Source organism: Furipterus horrens, unplaced genomic scaffold, assembly GCF_987537825.1.
Source record: "Furipterus horrens unplaced genomic scaffold, mFurHor1.1.pri manual_scaffold_3, whole genome shotgun sequence".
Taxonomy (NCBI): Eukaryota; Metazoa; Chordata; class Mammalia; order Chiroptera; family Furipteridae; genus Furipterus; species Furipterus horrens.
In genome coordinates this window covers 190,328,473-190,347,278 of record NW_028327173.1, presented here as the reverse complement: position 1 = coordinate 190,347,278, position 18,806 = coordinate 190,328,473, and the positions used below count along the sequence as shown (strand labels likewise).

At 52.4% G+C, this 18,806-nt stretch overlaps 1 protein-coding gene across 1 annotated transcript in view; it reads left to right on the top strand.

Annotated features, from left to right (window-relative positions):
- Window positions 1–18,806, top strand: part of LTBP2 (latent transforming growth factor beta binding protein 2) — an 86,850-nt gene that overhangs the window by 51,657 nt on the left and 16,387 nt on the right. Inside the window, exons 9-18 of the mRNA XM_090271159.1 lie at window positions 2,818–2,892; window positions 3,754–3,876; window positions 7,179–7,343; window positions 7,596–7,811; window positions 8,865–8,884; window positions 10,028–10,067; window positions 10,939–11,052; window positions 13,237–13,365; window positions 13,969–14,097; window positions 17,685–17,804. Coding sequence (XP_090127285.1) covers window positions 2,818–2,892; window positions 3,754–3,876; window positions 7,179–7,343; window positions 7,596–7,811; window positions 8,865–8,884; window positions 10,028–10,067; window positions 10,939–11,052; window positions 13,237–13,365; window positions 13,969–14,097; window positions 17,685–17,804 — 1,131 coding nt within the window. The remainder of the gene's footprint in view (window positions 1–2,817; window positions 2,893–3,753; window positions 3,877–7,178; window positions 7,344–7,595; window positions 7,812–8,864; window positions 8,885–10,027; window positions 10,068–10,938; window positions 11,053–13,236; window positions 13,366–13,968; window positions 14,098–17,684; window positions 17,805–18,806) is intronic.

Here is an 18,806-nt window from a genome sequence, read left to right as displayed (position 1 = left end):
GGGTTACCAGAAAGGGTGATATGCTTCCTTCTGGCAGGCATCTCCCTGTGATTGATCTGTGACCCCACGATTCTCAGCCTAGACACCTCCTAGGGCTTGCCATGAATTCAATCATTTATTTATTTGGAAGCAGTAGAGAGGAATGGTTTAGAATTTATTCTCTGGAGGCAGATGCCTGGGATTGTAATCCCAGCTCCATGACCTTGGGCATGTTTCCTAAACCCCCCATGCCTCAGTTTACTCATCTGTAAAATGGGAATAATATTAGTAAGTACCTTCAAGGGCTGTTATGAGGATTAAACAAGTTAATATATATAAAGCTTTCATAATAGAGTCGGCCCATGATGAGTTCCATTTTTGTGTTTTCTACCATTATTTAGTCAAGTTTGACTGAGCATCTATACTGTTCCCTGTACTGTGCTTGGCTCTAGAGACATAGCAACAAGGAAAGGGACAAGGTCCTTGTCCTCAGAGTCTATGCTTTATAGGAGAGATAGGCAGGCAAACAGCCTGTGACGTTAGGTGCTATGGCAAGGGAATGCCTGCGTGGGTTGGGACCACTTGAGAGGCATGCCTGGGGTGGGTGCCAGGAGCGCTGATACCTGCCCTCCCCTCTCATTGTGAACCACACCTCAAGTGCTGGAGCCTACTGCCCACAGCGGAACAACATGCAAACCCTGAGCAAGACCTTCCACAGCAGAGACAAATATGACAACTTGTAGTTACATCTTTTTAATCTTAAAAAGTTAAGCTTTACTAATTTATGTCCTCACTTGATCCATATATCAGGCTGTCACCTGTCCTGTTTGGCACACAAAGTGTCAGGGAAGAGTGGGGTCCCAAGAAAAGGTGGTACCCCTCATGTTTGTTTGAGATATCACAGCACACAACACACAGCAATGCTTGGTTTATGAGGTATTTCACTTAAGTTGTCTGGTTTTAACTAGAACAAGCCTCACCAAGTGGAGAAGTGACTCTTAAAAATCCCTGCAAAGAAACAGGGTTCAAAATAATACTAATAACATAATATCGAGTGATCATTTAAAAAATGCAAAGCTGACACTTCTCCTCTACTATGTAGTCAGCTATATTCCAAGGTAAAAATAATGATGACCTCTCAGATGTGACCCAGAATGGAGCCCAGGATCCAAATGACCAAGAAACCCGTATGAACTATAGTTCACATCTGCTCTCATTACTAACAAACCTTGCCATAAGTGCGTAATGTGCCCTGAGAGAGCAGCTAATGACAGAGTCAAAGCTGTCTTGATTTAAAAAAAAAAAAAAAAAAAAAAATTTTAATACCAAGACACTCAAACTTTGCTGTACAATTGGGTGAAAGTATAGTGATTTCTAACATGTCTCCTGGTACTTGCAAGAATCTATTTCAACAATAAAATATATGAAGAACTATCTTTTTGGAAGCCACTAAAGAAAGGAAGAACCAGAGGACACATATTCTTGACAGTAAATGAATTCTTGAAGAAAAAGAAGAACAACTCTGGAGGTTCATCTGCTGATGCTGTGATTGGTGGTGATGACGATGGAAAACACTGGATGTCAAACTCCTTCATCACAGACGTCACAGGCAAGCCATCGCTGCAAAGGAGTCAGTGCCAGAGAAAGGCAAATTGCTATAGGAAGGCATCATGCAGTTAACTTTACAAGACAAGACCTTTAAAGGATGATGGCATCTTTATGGAACTTTGGATTGAAATAGTGCCTATGAAAATCCCTTGCACCCTTTGAGAATTGCTGGCTGTGTCTTTCTTGGCAGAGGAATTGTCAAACTTAACGACGAGCTATTCTTTCTAAAAGAACAAAAAGATGGGTTCCGTATTCTCTGCCTTTTTCTCTGATGACTGGTGGCTGTCAGCAGTGTGCTACCTGTTAGAGCTTTTCACCAAGGTTGACATACTGGTCTGTCCCTCCAAGATAATGGGGACTTTTCCCTGTTTTCATTTAACATAAATCATTATAAATTTCTCTGTAAAGTAAAGGGGAATGTTGTGAAATCAAAGCAGGCGATGTATCAGCACCACAATTCTGAGAATTATTTCCTCATTGTGGGATAGCGTAAACTATCTCCATGTGCACACTTGAAAAACGTGAAAACTGGAATTTTCTAACTTAGAATTTGTAAGAACAACTAACCGACCTCCGCATAGGAAGATGGAAATTTACTAGCCAGATCTCACCAGCATCACATGGTTGGAGAATGTGAGTGAAAAATAAATGTCATGGTTTTATAAGTGCAATCAATCCCTGATGAGTTTCTTCCATCCTGAGCTAGGATACTCTGTCAGTTACGGCAGTGTTAAAACCAAGCATCAAAATAGACTGAAATAAGCTAGGGTGTGAATTGTTGTATCCAGATGTTTAAAAACCAATAATACAACTGTAGTTATGTACGATGTGACCATAAGGAAAAACTGGGTGATGGATAGGTACTATGTTTTGCAACTTCCTGCAAATCGATAATTATTTCAAAACAAAAAGTAAAAGAAAGTAATAAAATGTGTTCAATCACATGTGGTATTGTGTTACATCGATATAGTATATAATACTATAATTATATACAAGATACATAGTTACTGAATATCATTTTTTAAGAGCAAGGTGGACTGAGAGTAGCCTGGTGGGAGCCAGGGAAGGGGCTTCAGCCAAGGAAGCACAGCTGCAAGGTGATGGCTTGGGGGGTGGGGCCTCGCAGCTGCAGAGTGGGCTGGACATCCAGATTGCACCCCACTTCCTAACATGGGTGACAGAGGAGCCCAAGGACCCGCACTGAGACCTGTCTGTATCTTCACTCTTCAGCCTCCCCAATAATTGAGAATGGCCAGCTGGAGTGTCCCCAGGGGTACAAGAGACTAAACCTCACTCACTGCCAAGGTAAGGATAACCAGGGCCAAGGCTGGGCTTGGGGGAGGGAAATGACAGAGGCCTGATGTTGCAGGGACACTGCGACCCACCCTGCATCAGCGGTGGGCACTGCTTGAGTGGTCTCCACTGGACACCTCTAAGCCCCAGCTTGGAGGAACTCAGGGGTTGCTGGTTCCAGAGGCCTAAGGAAGTCTGGGGACAGTGACAGAGCGAGCTGAGAAAGGCCCTGCAGCCAAGCCCATCCCCTCCTCCCATCTCCAGCCACCCTCTCCCAGACCTGGCCAGGTGCCTCCCTGGGAACCTGTGATGCCCTGCTGAGGGTGCTCCCCAACCCCGCACTCTCTCCACATCCACTCACTGCCTGGGCTGATCTCCCCGGAATGGGAGGACTTTGACCCCAGGGTGGGAGATGCAGTCAGCCTGAGTTAGTGGGGACCTCTGTGGACTTCCCCAGCCAAGTCCCTCAGCTGCTTTCCCTGTCTTAAGCCACAGCCGGGAGTGGGTGAGGGGAGGGCACCAGTGGAGGAGAGGGGAGCTGTAAAGCACAAACCCTGGCCTTGCTGGCCTGGCTGACAGACTCTGCGAGGTCAGCTGAGGCCCAGGGTGCTCTGCATTAGAGAGCCCCCAGATGGACAAGGCCCAGGGGTGCCTTGGGACAGAAGGGCGGGAGGTGAGGCTCAGCTATGGCTTTGTCACCATGGAGACTTCCAATGGGGGGGTGGGTTAGGGAGGGGGTCCCAGACGCTGAGTGGTCCAGGAGGCTTTTCGGAGGGAGGTGACTGCTGCCAACCAGCAGCTCTCTGCCCCAGCCCTGCCCCTCCATCAGGCCTCGGTGGGGCGGGCACATGGTCACTTCTTCCAACCCTGCAGATATTAACGAGTGCTTGACCCTGGGCCTGTGCAAGGACTCGGAGTGTGTGAACACCAGGGGCAGCTACCTGTGCACCTGCAGGCCTGGCCTCATGCTGGATCCATCGAGGAGCCGCTGTGTGTGTGAGTACAAGTGGGGAGCAGGGGTCGGGACACGGTGAGGCAAGATTGGACCCTCAGGGTCCACGGACCAGGCCCAGAGCAGAAATTTCCCCCAGGCTCCATCCCCAGGCCCAGTGTCTGCTACTCAACCTGGAACTGGGCCCAACAGACAAAACTGGATCTGGCCCCTCCTACTGGAGCAGGGACAGCTACAACTTCACTTTGGGCTTTAGGCATTTTGTGGGGGACTTTGCAGTGGGGGATTTTCTCCTTCTGTTTTTTCTCTAACCATTTCTGTGGCCTCATCCACTGTGAGGGATTGCATTGCCTCTGCCCTAACATCTGGCTGAGTGGCGGCTGCCTATTTCAGTGCCAGAGCTTAGCAGCCTGGTCACCTAGCGGCAGACCTTCCTGAAGTGGCCTGTCTGTAGCGTGAATGCCACCGCTGCCCAGCCCCAGGGCCTTTCCATAATCCTGCAGTCCCTCGTGGTTCTGAATGTGTCTCTGCGTCCATGAGCACATATGTGTCAGGAGTCGTATTAGCATTGTGTCCACATGTGCGTGCGTACACACCCAGGCAGCTGTTTCCGGTGACCTTTGTGGGTTCCAGCTGGGAGGGGCCCAGGCTGACAGCCCCCTCAGATGACAGAGCTAATGCCACAGCCCAGATGGGCTTTCCTGGGGCAGGGAGGTCTGACCAGAGCTGAATAAAGCCTGTCCTGACTGGCCTTTGCTGAGGGACAGCCCGGATCAGGTCGGCCACCCACTCAGCAGAGCTCCCTGGGGCTAGCTAAGCCCTCAGTCCGCAAACTGCAAGGTACTAGGTCTGAGGAGACCACAGAATGAGCGTGACTCCAGTGCCACTCAGGGGGAACCCATGTCAAGGGAGGACACCACCCAGTGTGTGTCTGCAGGGGGAAGAAACAGTAAAAGCTTTAAGAGGGGACACCCAGGGAGTGAGGGGCCCAGGGTGGGGAGGACGTGCCAGGCCGCTCTCAGGAGGACCTCGTGGTGGCAGAGACATGCAGTCAAGGCCTGAGGGGCATATGGCTCCTCCTCGTCCCCACCCCACCCCCACTTAACATTTCTTTATTAGGCAGGTGTATTTAATGTCTGAGGTGACATATTTATTAGTGCCAGAAAGAGACCCTTAATACAGGGAAGCAGAGGTGGCCCTTTTCTTTCCCTCCCTCCTTAGCTTTACCCCCTCCGCCTCCTCTGATGATTCATCTCCCTGGAGGTGGGAAGGGGGGAGGCAGTAAGTCTCTGAGCTTTACTCTCCTTCCTGTCACCTAACCAGGGCTGGTAGGATAGCTACCTGGGCCCTCTGGGCTGGGAAGCCTCCTGCTATACCCAGCTGTGTCACCTCACCCTGGGGCTCCAAGGGACCAAGCCTTCCCTGCAGTATCCCAAAGGGAAGCGGCTGCTGGAGGCAGAGATTGTCTTCTGTTTTTCTGGTTGGTTGATTTTGGCAGAGGCAGCAGGGGATGGGGGAAGACAGAGCCTGAACCTGGAGACCCAGGCTCATGGACGGACTGATCGCTGGTCTGTGTACAGCACACGACCTTTGACAAGGCCCTTTCTCATATGTCACTGCGAACAAGGGATATTAGGTGTCTTGGGTTACAAGTGACAGAAACCCGACCAGGCCAAGGTGTATTAGTCAGGTGTCTTTGGGTTACAAGTGACAGAAACCCAACTCAAACCACCGTATGCAAAAATAATTCTTTGGTCCACACAATTCGAAGGTCTAGAGCAGTGGTTCTCAACCTTCCTAGTGCCACGACCCTTTAATACAGTTCCTGATGTTGTGGTGACCCCCAACCATAAAATTATTTTTGTTGCTACTTCATAACTGTAATTTTGCTATTGTTATGAATCGTAATGTAAATATCTAATATGCAGGATGTATTTTCATTGTTACAAATTGAACATAATTAAAGCATAGTGATTAATCACAAAAATAATATGTAATTATACATGTATTTTCCGATGGTCTTAGGTGACCCCTGTGAAACGGTCGCTCAACCCCCAAAGGGGTCGCAACCCACAGGTTGAAAACCGCTGCTCTAGAGGTAGGTGTGCCTCAGCCTTGGCTGGATCCGGGCACCCATGGTCTCTTTAGGATGTTTCTTGCTCTCTTCCCTCGGGGTTGCTTTCTTGCTCCTTCAAAGGTACCCACCAGATACTTCGGTCATATATTCTCCAGACTTGCAAACTCAAAAAAAAAAAAAAAAAAAAAAAAGGAAAATAAAAGGCATCTCTTTTCTAACAATCCAGGAAGAGTCCCAAAGCTGATTATCATCATTGGGCCTACTTATCAAGTGCACATCCCTGATCAATCACTGTGACCAGGGGTATGGACTTCACTCCTTCAACCAGGAAGTGAAGGGCCAACACTGGGAGAAGGGGTGGGTCCCACAGGAAAACAGGATGCTGTTACCAGAATATGAGGGACAGGCATCCAGCACACATGGGATTATCATCAGCACCCTTATTTCATACATGAAGGAATCAAGGCCCAGGAGATCATGGAGCTCGTGGTGGATGGAGCAGGCAGTTGAACTTGGGCTGCTGAGACGTGAACAGGGCTCCCCTGAGTCATCAGTTCCTCAGCCTTGAGTGTTGCTCTCTTCACCTCCCCCTTTTCCCCTCATCCGGCCCTCTAAAGATTTCAGTCTCCTCCAATGGGCATGGCCGTCTTATCTTCCATGGAGGTAATTTATAAGAGACTCTGTAATATTCATTATCAAAGTACAAGCAAGGGGACAATGGTGGTGGCATTGTTATTTTTGAAACCCAGCCTAGCTCACACTCACGGTGGGCCACTGGGTTTTGATTCATGGATCTAGACATCCATCAACCCCAGCAGCATGTGCTGAGCATCTGCCTGCTTCAGAGGCTGGGCAGGTGCCTGGGTTACAAAGATGACAGTGCCTGTCCTGGAGGCTCCCCATCAGCCCTTTGGTTCTCACCTCTCCAAGGAGACTGGCCCTCAGAGAGCACTGCTCCCCGCTCAACCCCAGGCCCATGTTGGGCTTTGGGAACACTTGTAACCCAGGACCTGGACACAAGTAGGTGCCTCCCCATTTCCTGCTCTCAGGTTCTCCATGTGGGTGGGAGTCAGGGTCCCTTCAAACAGGTAGCATGAGGAGGTGCTGAAGCTACAGCTATTCCTCCTGACGTTCTTGTGAGCATTTTCAGGGCACCAAACTTCCAGGCCGTGACACAGGCCAGGCCACGCCTCCATCCTCTGCCCTCTCTCCTGTGCTTTCCCCTCCCCCTGGCCACCTGCCCATCCCCACCTGCTGTGTCTGTTGCAGCGGACAAGGCTGTCTCCATGCAGCAGGGACTATGCTACCGGTCACTGGGGCCCAGCACCTGCACCCTGCCTCTGACCCAGAAGATCACCAAGCAGATATGTTGCTGCAGCCGAGTGGGCAAAGCCTGGGGCAGCAAGTGTGAGAAATGCCCCCTGCCTGGCACAGGTAACCCTCCATCCCCTTCTCAGCTCTGGTCCCCATGGGCCTTCCTGCAAACCAGTGGCCATTTTCCCCCATCTGGACCCAACCTCAAGCAGAAGACCTTAGTCTTCCTTCCTTCTCAACTCCTTAACCTAACCTGGGGTCCTTCCCTCCTGCTGCCACAGAGCCTAGTCCCCCAAAGGGAGGGCAGGGAGGGCCCTGGGTTCCTGCAGGAACAGCATTTCTTAGCATGTCTTCTGACCATGGACCTTGCAGAGGCTTTTGGGGAGATCTGCCCTGCCGGCCATGGCTATACCTACTCAAGTTCAGACATCCGCCTGACCATGAGGAGAGCCGAGGAGGAGGAACTGGCCTGGCCCTCAAGGGAGCAAGGGCAGAAGAGCAATGGGACCCTGCCCAGGCCAGTGGAGAGGCAGCCACTCCGGGCAGTCACCAGCACCTGGCTGGAGTCTGAGACCATCTCTGACAAGGGTATCTGGGCTAAGGGAGGTTTTGGGGGGAGGTTCCCCTTCCTCCTTGATTACATGCCTCAAAGAGCCCCTGGGAACATCTCCTCTCTGGAGCCTTAGGAAAGGGAGTTTGGAGCAGCAGCATCCAGCCCAGGGAACCTGCTACCCTAGCCTGGCACGATGAGAACAGCTCACCCCCATCCTCTCCCATATGGGGTCAAGAGGTGCCACATCCCAGGGAGTTGCTGGTGGGGGTAGGAGAGGTGAACAGCAGCCCCCACCCCAGTGGATCAGGCCTTTCCACCCCCTTCCCCAGGCCATGCAGCTTCTGAGGCTGGTGCTGGCTGCCAGGCCCAAAGAGTGGGACTCTGGGTGCTCTAGATCCCCAACCCTGGCCTTAGCGACAGAGCACCCACTCTGGCTCAACTCTCTCAGACCCAGGAGGCATGGGGCTGGGAGGGGACTGTGCTTGGGGCACCCCTGGCCGGGGACGTTGAGGAACCATGCAGAAGACATGCCCGAGTTACTGGCAGCACAGAGTGCAGGAGGCCAAGGACACATTAGGACCTGGAGAACTATGAGACAACCAGAACTGCTCCGGGAATCTGGGACAGACAGACAGGGAAGTCGGGGCAGCCCTAGTCGTCATGGGAACTGGACACTGGCTGAGCCAGGAGCAGCTCCTCTCCTTCCTAGAGCTGTTCCCCTGGCCTGTAGCCTGGGGCAAGGGGCAGAGCAAACTGGTGTGACTGGGAGGCTTGGGAGGGAGGAGGTGGTGTGCAAGGTGGACTGATGCAGGGTGGGGTGGGACTCCTGTCACCAGAGACCTTAGAGGAAAGCAGGAGGTTTCCTCTCACCAAGTGACACGTCTGGTAAGCAAAGTCTGGGATCTTGGTGGCCAGTCTCCATGGGATGGGAGGGGCAGAGGCAGGCAAGAAGGGTCCAAGGTCTCCCCACTGCTGACCTACTGGGGACAAGGTCAGGAGGTCGTAGACCGAACCAGCCCTGGTGGGTGGAGGGAAGAAGGCAGCCAGACCATCTTTCCTGAGCTCACGCTCTCACCTTTCCTTCCCAGGCGACTCTCGGGCTGGCCAGGTGAGTGAGTCTTCCCACCAGGGAGCTGAGAAGGCATGGCCCAGAGGGGGACCCGGTAACCATGGAGGCTGCCAGGCTATGTCCTGTGAGGGAGGAAAGGGAGAAGGATGGAGTGTATGTAGGATTTTACTTGGAGAGACGCTGACCTGGGAGGTTTGATCCAAAGACCCAGTTTCGTCCTAAAGGAAGTAATAACAGCTGCTGTTTATCAAGTAGCTTCTAAGTTTTCTCGTTTGGGATAGTCTGCGGCCCCCTTCAGAAAGGAAGTAGGAACGTGTCCTGTTTGGGCTGTTGCTCAAGCAGATGAGATCTAGAACTGGTTCTAGATTGACTTCAAATTTGGCAATTTTTTAGCTTGATTTGCTTAAACCTCAAGATCTGCTCTGTGAGTGGCTCATGGGGATGTAGAGGCAGGACTGTGGATAGCCTCAAGCCACTTCACTGAGAAATGGGGGTCCCTCCCCCTTCCCTGTGCCCAGGAGTCCCCTGTAAAGAACTGAGTGTTCTCCTAGAAAAACATTCTGGAAGAGTGAGTCTTCTTCTTCCCTTGCCTGTCTGCCAGACCCTTCCCTGTCCCCTGCCTCTCCAACCTGCGTACCTGACTGTCCCCAAAAACTGTTTTTCTGATGAGCTGCTTCTCTTTCTGGAGAACCATGCGCCGTCTTCCCAGACCAAAGGTCCACTTCAGTCCTCAGCCCTGAGCTAGGATCTTCATCCTCTGTCATCCTCTGCCTGTCCTCCTCCTCCCGGTCCCCAAGGTGTTTATCTATCTCTGTCTATGGGCTGTGTTGAGGACAACAGGTAGGGCTTGGGACCCTGGCTTCACCACACTGGCCTTGTGATGCTAGGTAGGCTAGTTAACCTCTAGAGCTTCTGTTGCTGATCCGTGATCACAGCATTGATACGATACTGGCTGATATGACACTGAGCTGGTGCATTGCATACATTGGTTCATTTAATCATTACAACCTACTATTGTAGGATAGCTGAGATTAATTAGATGTAATCATAAAGTGTCTAGCAAAATACCAATTCCAAGAATGAATGAAAAAGTGAGTGAGCTGGATGGGGAGCCTGGTAGAAGGAAGTGTGCCAGGCAGGTGACAGAGGAACCAAGAGAAACATTCTCTCATTTCTGTGCAGGTCACAGCCAATGTCACCCAAGTACCTCCCTGGGTCCCAGGTAAGTCCCTCCTCTTGGCTCCCAGCTAACTGAGAAGTGGGGAATGAGAGACCTTCACCTAGTAGTGGAGTTAGAACCCGTGAGCTGTGACACGGGGCTTCAGTCAGATGAGGTCATGGATGGCGATGTGACACACATGAATACTTTTCTGGGAGCTCCGTACGCCTATGGAGCTGGTTAGGTCAGTGAGATACAGTGATGCTTTGCAAGCTCCCCTGCCACGCATTCCTTCTGCATCCCATGTGCTGCCCAACACACACTGGAGACCCAAGACGAAGCACTGGCTGAAATGAGGGCTCTTCCCCCAAGTGGCCTGTCTTCCCTGGGGAACAGTTAGGGCTCTGCAGAGCCCGGCTTGGCAATGGCTGGGGTTGGGGATGGCGCACTGTTGCGAAGTCAGGAAGCTAGGCTTCCTGGACACCAACACCTGCTCTGCTGCCTCCCAAGGCAGATGAGACGTTGATGTCCATGGCAGAGCTCTGTAAACTGTAAAGCGCTTTGCAAACAGAAAGAGAAGAATGCTAAAGTGCAAACCAGAAGGCTTGGCTTTGGTTCTGTGTCTTGGAAGCTAGGTAGCCTTGGACAAGTGGCCGGTTCTGCAGGCTTCAGACTCCTTGCCGGTGAAATGGAACGTGAGACAGAATGAGCTCTAAGACCTGATGAGCTCTCAGGTTCTCTCACTCTGGGACTGCGTCAAGTCTCAGGAGGCTAGGAGGCAGAAGGGGTGACCCACCCTAGGCTCCACCTATGGAGTTGGAACAGCAGGGAAAAGGGAAGGGCCACTGCCTGCATCTCCAGAGGGAGCACTGTCCCCGGTGGGAAGGAGGGTAGCCAAGAGGCTGTGTGCCCACCTCCCCTTTGCCCCCTATAGGAGATGCTGCAGGAAGACTAGCGTCACCACCACCTGGACAGGGGATTCCAGGGACCCGGGAAGAAGAGCCAGTGACCACTCCGACCAATGCGCTGGTGACCCTGGACCCCCCAGGTACCTGCAGCTAGCCCTGCGAGGTGTGACTGCCCTGAGCGACTCTGGGGCCCCTCAGTCAGATGAAGGAACAGTCATCAGCAAATTCCAAGCTCAGCACCCCTGACCTCATCCCACAGAGATCACAGGGTGCCCAAGTGGACACAGGAGTCCTGACTGGAGCACGGGTCCAGCCAGGAAGGGGAAAGAGACGGGACACCTTGGGGGAGGGTCTTACTCAGAGACCTTCCCGGAGAACACAGGGGCCTCTAGAGGACAGGGAGCACGTGAAGCCTCCGGGAGGTCTGAGCCACCTGAGTGCCCTGGCAGCGGGCAGCCTCCTGCAGGTGGGGCAGGCCAGCTTCCTTTCTGGAAGGAGACCAGTTCTAGTTCTCAAGGTCGTTTAACTGCCTGGGAGCCTGTGTTCCCCCCTCCACACCGCTCCCTGCCACTGCTCCCCGGCCGACTACAATGGTGAGGGGGGCCGTGTGGGGAGATCCCCGGCAAACCCGCCTTGCCCTGGAATGTGCCTTCCTCAAGGCTCATTGTTTGGAGAGAAGCAAGGCCCATGTTACCTGCTGCTCCCTGTGCATGTGTGAGCTCACGTGTTCTCTTGTGTGTGCTCTCACACGTGCCCTTGCTGATCTCTTAACCTCACAGACTGAGGCTGCCTTGCGGGGGAGGGTTCTTTCTGGACTTCCTGTGGCAAAGGGAGAGACCCAGCAGTCTGGTGGCACAGTCCAGAGAATGTGGAGTGAGGGTGGCTGTTGGTCTTCCTGGGCTTGAACCAGGGCCTCCCGCTGGCCCTGCCTGGACCTCTGGCCCCTGGGCTCAGTGCGCTGCTCCCCAGCTCCCCTCCACCACGCAGACAGGGTGAGCTGGGTTAAGGGGCTCAGCTCAGGCATCTGAGTCTCCGGCAAGGAAAATGGACCCGGAGGCAGAGACAGAGGGGCAGGAGGGGTCCACGGCAGGTTCAGCAGTTGCTCTAAAGAGGACAGAATCCATCCCCAACCACCGCCACCAGCCTTTTGCCTGATCCCTCATCTTCCCTGTCATTCCTTAAACTCATCCCTCTAGGAGGACATTTAGAACCTGGCTGGGATCCCCATGAGCTCCAAGGCTGACAGTTAGGGCCAGGCCAGCGACAAGGTAGCCTGCCAGACAGGCCAGTGTGCCTGTTCAATTCAGTCCAAGTTAGCAAATGCTGTGAAGCCTCACTGTGCACCATCCCGGGCCACTCCTGGGTCTCCAGGGCTACCTTGGGGCTGTGGGGCAGGGCGGGGGAGCCCCAGGGCACATGGGCTTCTCACTTAGACAGCAGGGTGGGCACAGAGGCTGGAAGCATCCTTCGGTCCGTGATTTGTCCATTCAGCGTGTTCTAAGTACAGGGTACTTTTCTAGTGTTTAGGACACATTTCAGAAAAGCTAGTCTCTGCCCTCTATGTGGCCTCAGCCCTGAGTCCTGGCGAGTCTCCAAACTGTTTCTGAAGTCAATGTCTGTCTCCCCACTTGTTACCCCATTACCAGCACCCAAGGTGGTCCTTGTTTAAATTATTTCAGCAGGTTTCTAAGGGCTCCTGTGCCTTCCCTCCCATCTTTCTCAGCAAGGGGATGTGGTAGGTGAGTGGTCATTCTGAGACAGCTCTGATCACACCCCACGTTGCATGACCCCCTTCCTTACGTGTCTCAATGTGGCCTTCAAGGCCTGCTTAGTTGGCACCAGTCCCTCTCCCCTGTTCTCCTGGAAGTTCTCCCCCAGCCCCTTGCTCACCAGATCTGTCTGCCTGTCTGTTTAGGGGAAACTGGGCAGGACTTGACAGGGAAAGGAGTCACTGGGTACTATAGTGAGAGCCATGCCCGTATTCAGGGTAAGTTCAGGCTGGAGTCCTCAGCAGGGCAGGCTCTGCTGGGACTCAGGACATGGGTCATTAGAATCTACTTGGTCTTGGTCAGAGTGATGTACTTTTTCAAGCTCCATCCTGGTAGGGCTCAGGGCCCAGGGCAATGTCCGGGGTATGGTGGCATGGGGGGTGGGGTTTATACAGGCCACACTATATACATGAATGTGGGAGGGCCCAACTAAGTATGGGATGAAGGTCCTTTGAGTCCCCTGTGGCCTTCCCCCCACACTCTTCCCACCCTGCTCCTCTGCCTTTGCCCAGCCACTACCCTGCCAAAACCTCTGCTTTGCTCTGTCTCCAACAGATATTGACAGATGTGCCGCTGGAGCTACCAGCATCTGTGGCCCCGGAACCTGTGTAAACCTCCCAGATGGATACAGATGCCTCTGCAACCCCGGCTACCGGCTGCACCCCAGCCAGGCCTATTGCACAGGTATTCACTCTGGAGTCCTGGGTTCACTCAGTGCCTGGGGTGGATGAAAGCAGGACTGCTAGGGGACGGAGTCAAGGGTCCAGACAGCAGAAGATCCAAGTAGTGCTGTGTGGTATGTGGGTTGAGGAGTGCAGTCGCTGTGGACAAAGCTCACCATGACCTTGGGGAGACCAGTCTCTGGGAGCAGCATATGACCAGGACCATCCCTAGGGAAGAGGATTGGGGGCCAAGACAAATCATCAAGTGTGGCCCTGATCCCTCCCACCCCATCCCCCGTAATATTATTATACAAAGGAGACACAGCCACTGTGCCTGCCTTGGAGGAGAAAGGAAGGAATCATGGGACCACTGGGGGAGGGGGCCATGGGGCAAGGAGGTGGTGTGAGGCAGCCACCCCAGGCCCCTGGTGCCTGAATGGGCCCAGTGGGATGACTTCACGGCTCCCAGCCTCAAAGAGATTTCATCTCTCTGGCCTCCCCTGCTCCTTCATTCCCTTTTTGCTCCACAGCACCATCCTGCAGCCAGCCCTTAGCATGGGCAGGTTGTTGGCAGGTGCCCAAAGAAAGACCTCCCTGACCTCCTTCCCCACCTCCCTGTGCTCAGATGACAATGAGTGTCTGAGGGACCCCTGCATGGGAAGAGGGCGCTGTGTCAACCATGTGGGCTCCTACTCCTGCCTCTGCTACCCTGGCTTCACACCGGCAACCACAGGGACCACTCAGGGATGCCAAGGTAAGCCCTTGCCCTTGGGATGGGCACAGGAGCCTGCAGAGAGTGTGCGGTGGACGTGGATCCAGGCATTCACTGCACTCAGTCCCAGCTCTGTGGAGGGGGAGGGCAGGGGCCAAGGGAAGGCTTCAGGGAACTGTGGCTGAAGCCGAGAGTGTGAGGGTCCAGGGACATGGCTGGGAGGAACTAAAAGCCAGGTCCCCAGATTCTGAAGGTCAAGAAGCTACTTTCATTTAGGGAAAGGAGGGCAATCCGTGAGACTGCTGACTGGGACCCCTGGTGGACTGGGGCAAAAATAGGCCTTTGCGAGAGGAACAATTATGACAGGCTGGCACTCTCCCAAGCATTTTATTTATGAAACTCATCATCCCAACCCCATGCAACAGAAATCCTATACCCTTTTTATGTTTTAGCAAACTGAGGCTCAGACAGGTGAACTGAAACACCCAGGGACCTCACACCCAGTAAGCCATGTGGGCCCCAAGCACGGTTTATTTCCAACAACACACTCCCTTATGTGCAAAGTAAAGGACTGGAGCAAGCAGAGGATATTCCGGGGAAAGGGACCCTTTCTGCCAAGAGTAGAGTAATGTAATGAACAGGCCTGGCATCCCCCTGGGGATTATGATAAACCCAGTGTGACTGGAGCGTAGGGTATGTGGAGGAAGTGGCGAGGGCTGAGGCCAGTTGTGAAGTGTCTTGAGTGCCAGACCAAAGTGCTTGGACACTGTCCCTTGGGCAGTGACAGCCAGGGGAGATCTGGAAGCAGAGGGTGGCAATTCGGTCAGCTGGCTTTCAGGGAAGTGACTCCGGCAGCAGTGCTCCCAACAAGCTGGAGTCCACGAGGGGAGCGGCTGAGGGCAGGGGGCTTCTCTGGGTGTTGCAACCTTGGCAGGTGTTGTGGGCAGAGGCACAGCTGTCTGCAAAGCCAGCGCTGGGCGCTGGCCTGGGACCAGCAGTGGCTGCCACAGGGAATGGTGTTGCCAGGACTGGCCCAGAAGAGGCATCCTGATGCATGCCAGCCTGGGTGTCCGGCGGGATGTCTCTGCCAGACCCAGCAGCTGGGGGAGGAGGGAGGGAGCTCAAGATCAGCTGTCAGTACTTCTGGGGAGTCTGGCTCCTACTTAATGGGGTCTTATCCAGGATAACATCCACTATCTAAATGTTACTAGTCTCGTAAAATAATATCTCATTATTTCCTTAATTTACAATCTCTTGAATTCAAATAATATAAGTATGACTGACCAATACGACTTATTTGACTAGTAAATATTTTGAATGAGTTACTTTACTAATAAGTATGAGTATCTCTTTGTAGGTTAGCCTTCAGGGTTCCTTACCTGGAAGTTGCTTGTTCCTGTCTTTTGCTCAATTTTTCAGTGGTGGTTGCTGGTTTTCCTTGTGGTTTTTTGGAGTTCCTTATGCATTCCAGACACTTGCCTGCATTTAGATACTGCATCTCTCCCATTTTGTCCTCTGTCCATTATCCTTACTCACATGCCATTTTTTAACAGAAATCTTTCATTCCGATGTATTGAAACTCACCTTTTTGTCTTATTTTTGAGCTTTGGGGGCTTTAAGAAGTCCTTCCCCACCCTTAAGTTGCAAAGATATTCTCCTACATGTTCTTTCGTTAAAGTTATTGTTTCGCCTTCCATGGCACGTTTAACTCACGCGGAGCCCATCTTTGTATGTGTGTTAAAAGCGAGGCCTTTTTCATTTCCATTCTTCTCCATAGAGAACAGCAGTTTTCCCAGCCTCATTTATCAGAGAGCCATGCTGGCCCCACGAGTTTGTGGGTCCTTTATCAAGTTCCCAAAGATGACTCTGCCTCTGAGTTCCCTTTTCTCATCCATTGGGATTAGTGCTTCTAAAGTGAAGACCAGTTATTTCAGAACTGCCTGGAGAGTTACTAACTTGCAGGTCCCTGGGCCCATCCAGTACTGGGTCAGAGTCTGCAGATGTGGGCCTGGGAGTATGCATTTTACTCCTGCCAGTGGCTCCGCTGTGCGCTCAAGTGTTAGGAAGTTCTGCTCAGAGGAAAACATTGTCCCTAAGCAAATGATTATTATTCCATTCATGAAGTTTGGGAGTTCTGTGCTGGACACCGGGTGTCACTAGAATAATAAGGCATATTCTTGGTAGTCATGGAGAAAAAAGTGAGTAAATGAACAGTTACAGTTAGGGGCCAGGTCCTAAGGGAACCCTGGGAAGGGGCATATGGGTTGGAGGGAAGAAGTGAGACTCACCTGAGAGCTGACGGGAGACAGCCATGGTGGCGGGTGGGAAGCCACTTCAGGCAAGGCATATGTAACAGCTCCTGTGGCTGAGGCTAGGAGGTGTGCAGGAGGCAGGAGTTGAGGGGAGAGACTTAGGCAGGTGGCAGCTCTTAAAGATTTTTATTTTTATTTTTATTTATTTATTTATTTATAGTGAGGGGAAGGGAGAAAGAGAGGAAGAGGAACATCAATGTGTGGTTGCCTCTTGCACCTCCCCATCTGGGGACCTGGCCCACAACCCAGGCCTGTGCCCTGACTGGGAATCAAACTGGTGACCCTTAGGTTTGCAGGCCGGCACTCAATCCACTGAGCCACAGCAGTCAGGGCAACTCTTGAAAGATCTTACACACCAGGCTGATGGCTTGGATTAAACAATGCTATAATAATAATGATAGCTAACATTTCTTCAGTGCCTACCTTGTGCCAGGCAGGCCCTGAGCTAAACTCTTCACCTGGATGATCTCATTTAATCTGCACAAGGACTCTGTGAAGTGTTTGAACCAGTGCTGGGGGTGGGGGTGAAGGTGAGTCCTCCATTCATTTGACTGTGGGGGGGTGGGGACTGGGGTGTGACCAGAGCAATGTAGAGTTGATCAGTTGAACCAGTCTTTGAAATGGGAGAACTCTGCTGGCCCTCAAATGGAGCAGAGGCATTTGTGTGAACAATGGCTTAGAGGCCGCATCAGTGGGGATCAGCAGATATAGCAAGACTGAGACCAGGTGGCAGAGGCCTTGTGAGCCAGGCTGAGCAGTAGGGTGCCCTGGTAGGGGTTAAGCAAGGGAGTGGCATGACCAGGGTTGAGCTTTTAAGCTATCATGGGGCACCAGTAAGCTTTGAGACAATGGAATAAACCTCACTGATAGTTCCTCAGCTGCCTAACATGCTGTCTCTCACTTGCTGCTTAATCCTGGACCTTTAAGAAGGACTGTAAGGACTCTAGGACCAGACCAATACAGGGGCATGTATTGGGGGCAGGAGGGGGACTTTGTTGGCTTCCTCAGACCATGCCTTATGGACTGCCACCTGACCTCAAGACCAGCCCTTGCACTGTGATGAGGAGACAGCTGTGAGGGTCCCCCTGGGACCCCAAATTAGCCTCCCTGGGAGAAAGACACTCAGGAGTTTTCAAGGGCCTGAGTTAGGTCAGTCTCAGGTCTGGTGTAGAAGCCCCCTGCCAATCACGGCCAAGGCCAGGATGCCTTCCCTTCCTGGCCCTTAGCATGGGTGTCCTTGTCCTTAGCTTCTGAAGGGATGTCCCAAGACCTCTTGCAGGGCTGGCCCCAACTCAGGCCTTTTCCTTGTGTTTGCAGACATAGACGAGTGTGAGCAGCCAGGGGCGTGCCACAGGGGGCGGTGCACCAACACAGAGGGTTCCTACCACTGCGAGTGTGACCAGGGCTACATCATGGTCAGGAAGGGACACTGCCAAGGTAAGGAATTGGGTGCTGCCACACCACCTCCTGGTCCCTCCCCATGCACTGATTGCCCCCAATGCCCTTTCCAACTTGTCCCTGACTGGGCCCCTGGATGTTGAACCCAGTCCTATGGACAGAGACCCATCTGGGAATATTGAGCTCTTCCATCCCCTCAGCAATATTTTGGCATCCTGTCTGCCTCCTGAAACCAAGTATACAAGCAACTTTATGTACATGAGATCCTGAGAACATCCCTCTGTACACCTGTGCCCCTCACTCTGAGTCATGGTGCTTTCCTTGTGTGGAGAGAAGGAAGTGCTCTGTCTGGGAGGTGCCTGGGCCCTTGACCTTGGCCTTCTTGCCAAAGCTTGCAGGTTGTGAGCTCGTGGGAACTGGACCATATCCTAGATGACCAATAATGTCTATGTGTTGGACACCACCAACAAATTCTAGCTGAATGAATAAATGAATGAACGAGCCCTGATCCTTGCTGTGACATTACCAACTGGCTTGAACCTGCCACTATTGTGCCACCTCCTGGCAGCTCTGCCATCACCACCTCCCTGCCAGGCTGGGGTATCAAGTGCTTGCAAGAGGTGGCTGGGGTTGTAGGGCAGAAAACTCTGTCACCTTCCCCTCTCAATGCCTCCCTTGTGGCTCCCCCTTTAAAACTTGAGCCTGCATGATCAAGGGCAGAACCCCTTGTTTTCAATAGCATGATGGAGACAACAGCCTGGTATCTCCAGGAAAACAGAGTGAAGGGAGTTAGTATTTGACAGGTGCTTACCGGGTGCCAGGTGCTGTGCTGGACACCTGATAGATCACCTCATTTAAGCATCACTACATTTGAATGTGCCCTTAGACATTATCAAGAAGAAAAGCAAAATGAAAGGAAATGAACCAAGCGAACACCAGGACATTAAAAAGATCTGATTTCTCCTGTCAGCCCATGTCAAGGACACAGGCTTTGGCAGATACAGGCCTGGATTTGGCTCTTGTCTTGATGTCTGACAATAG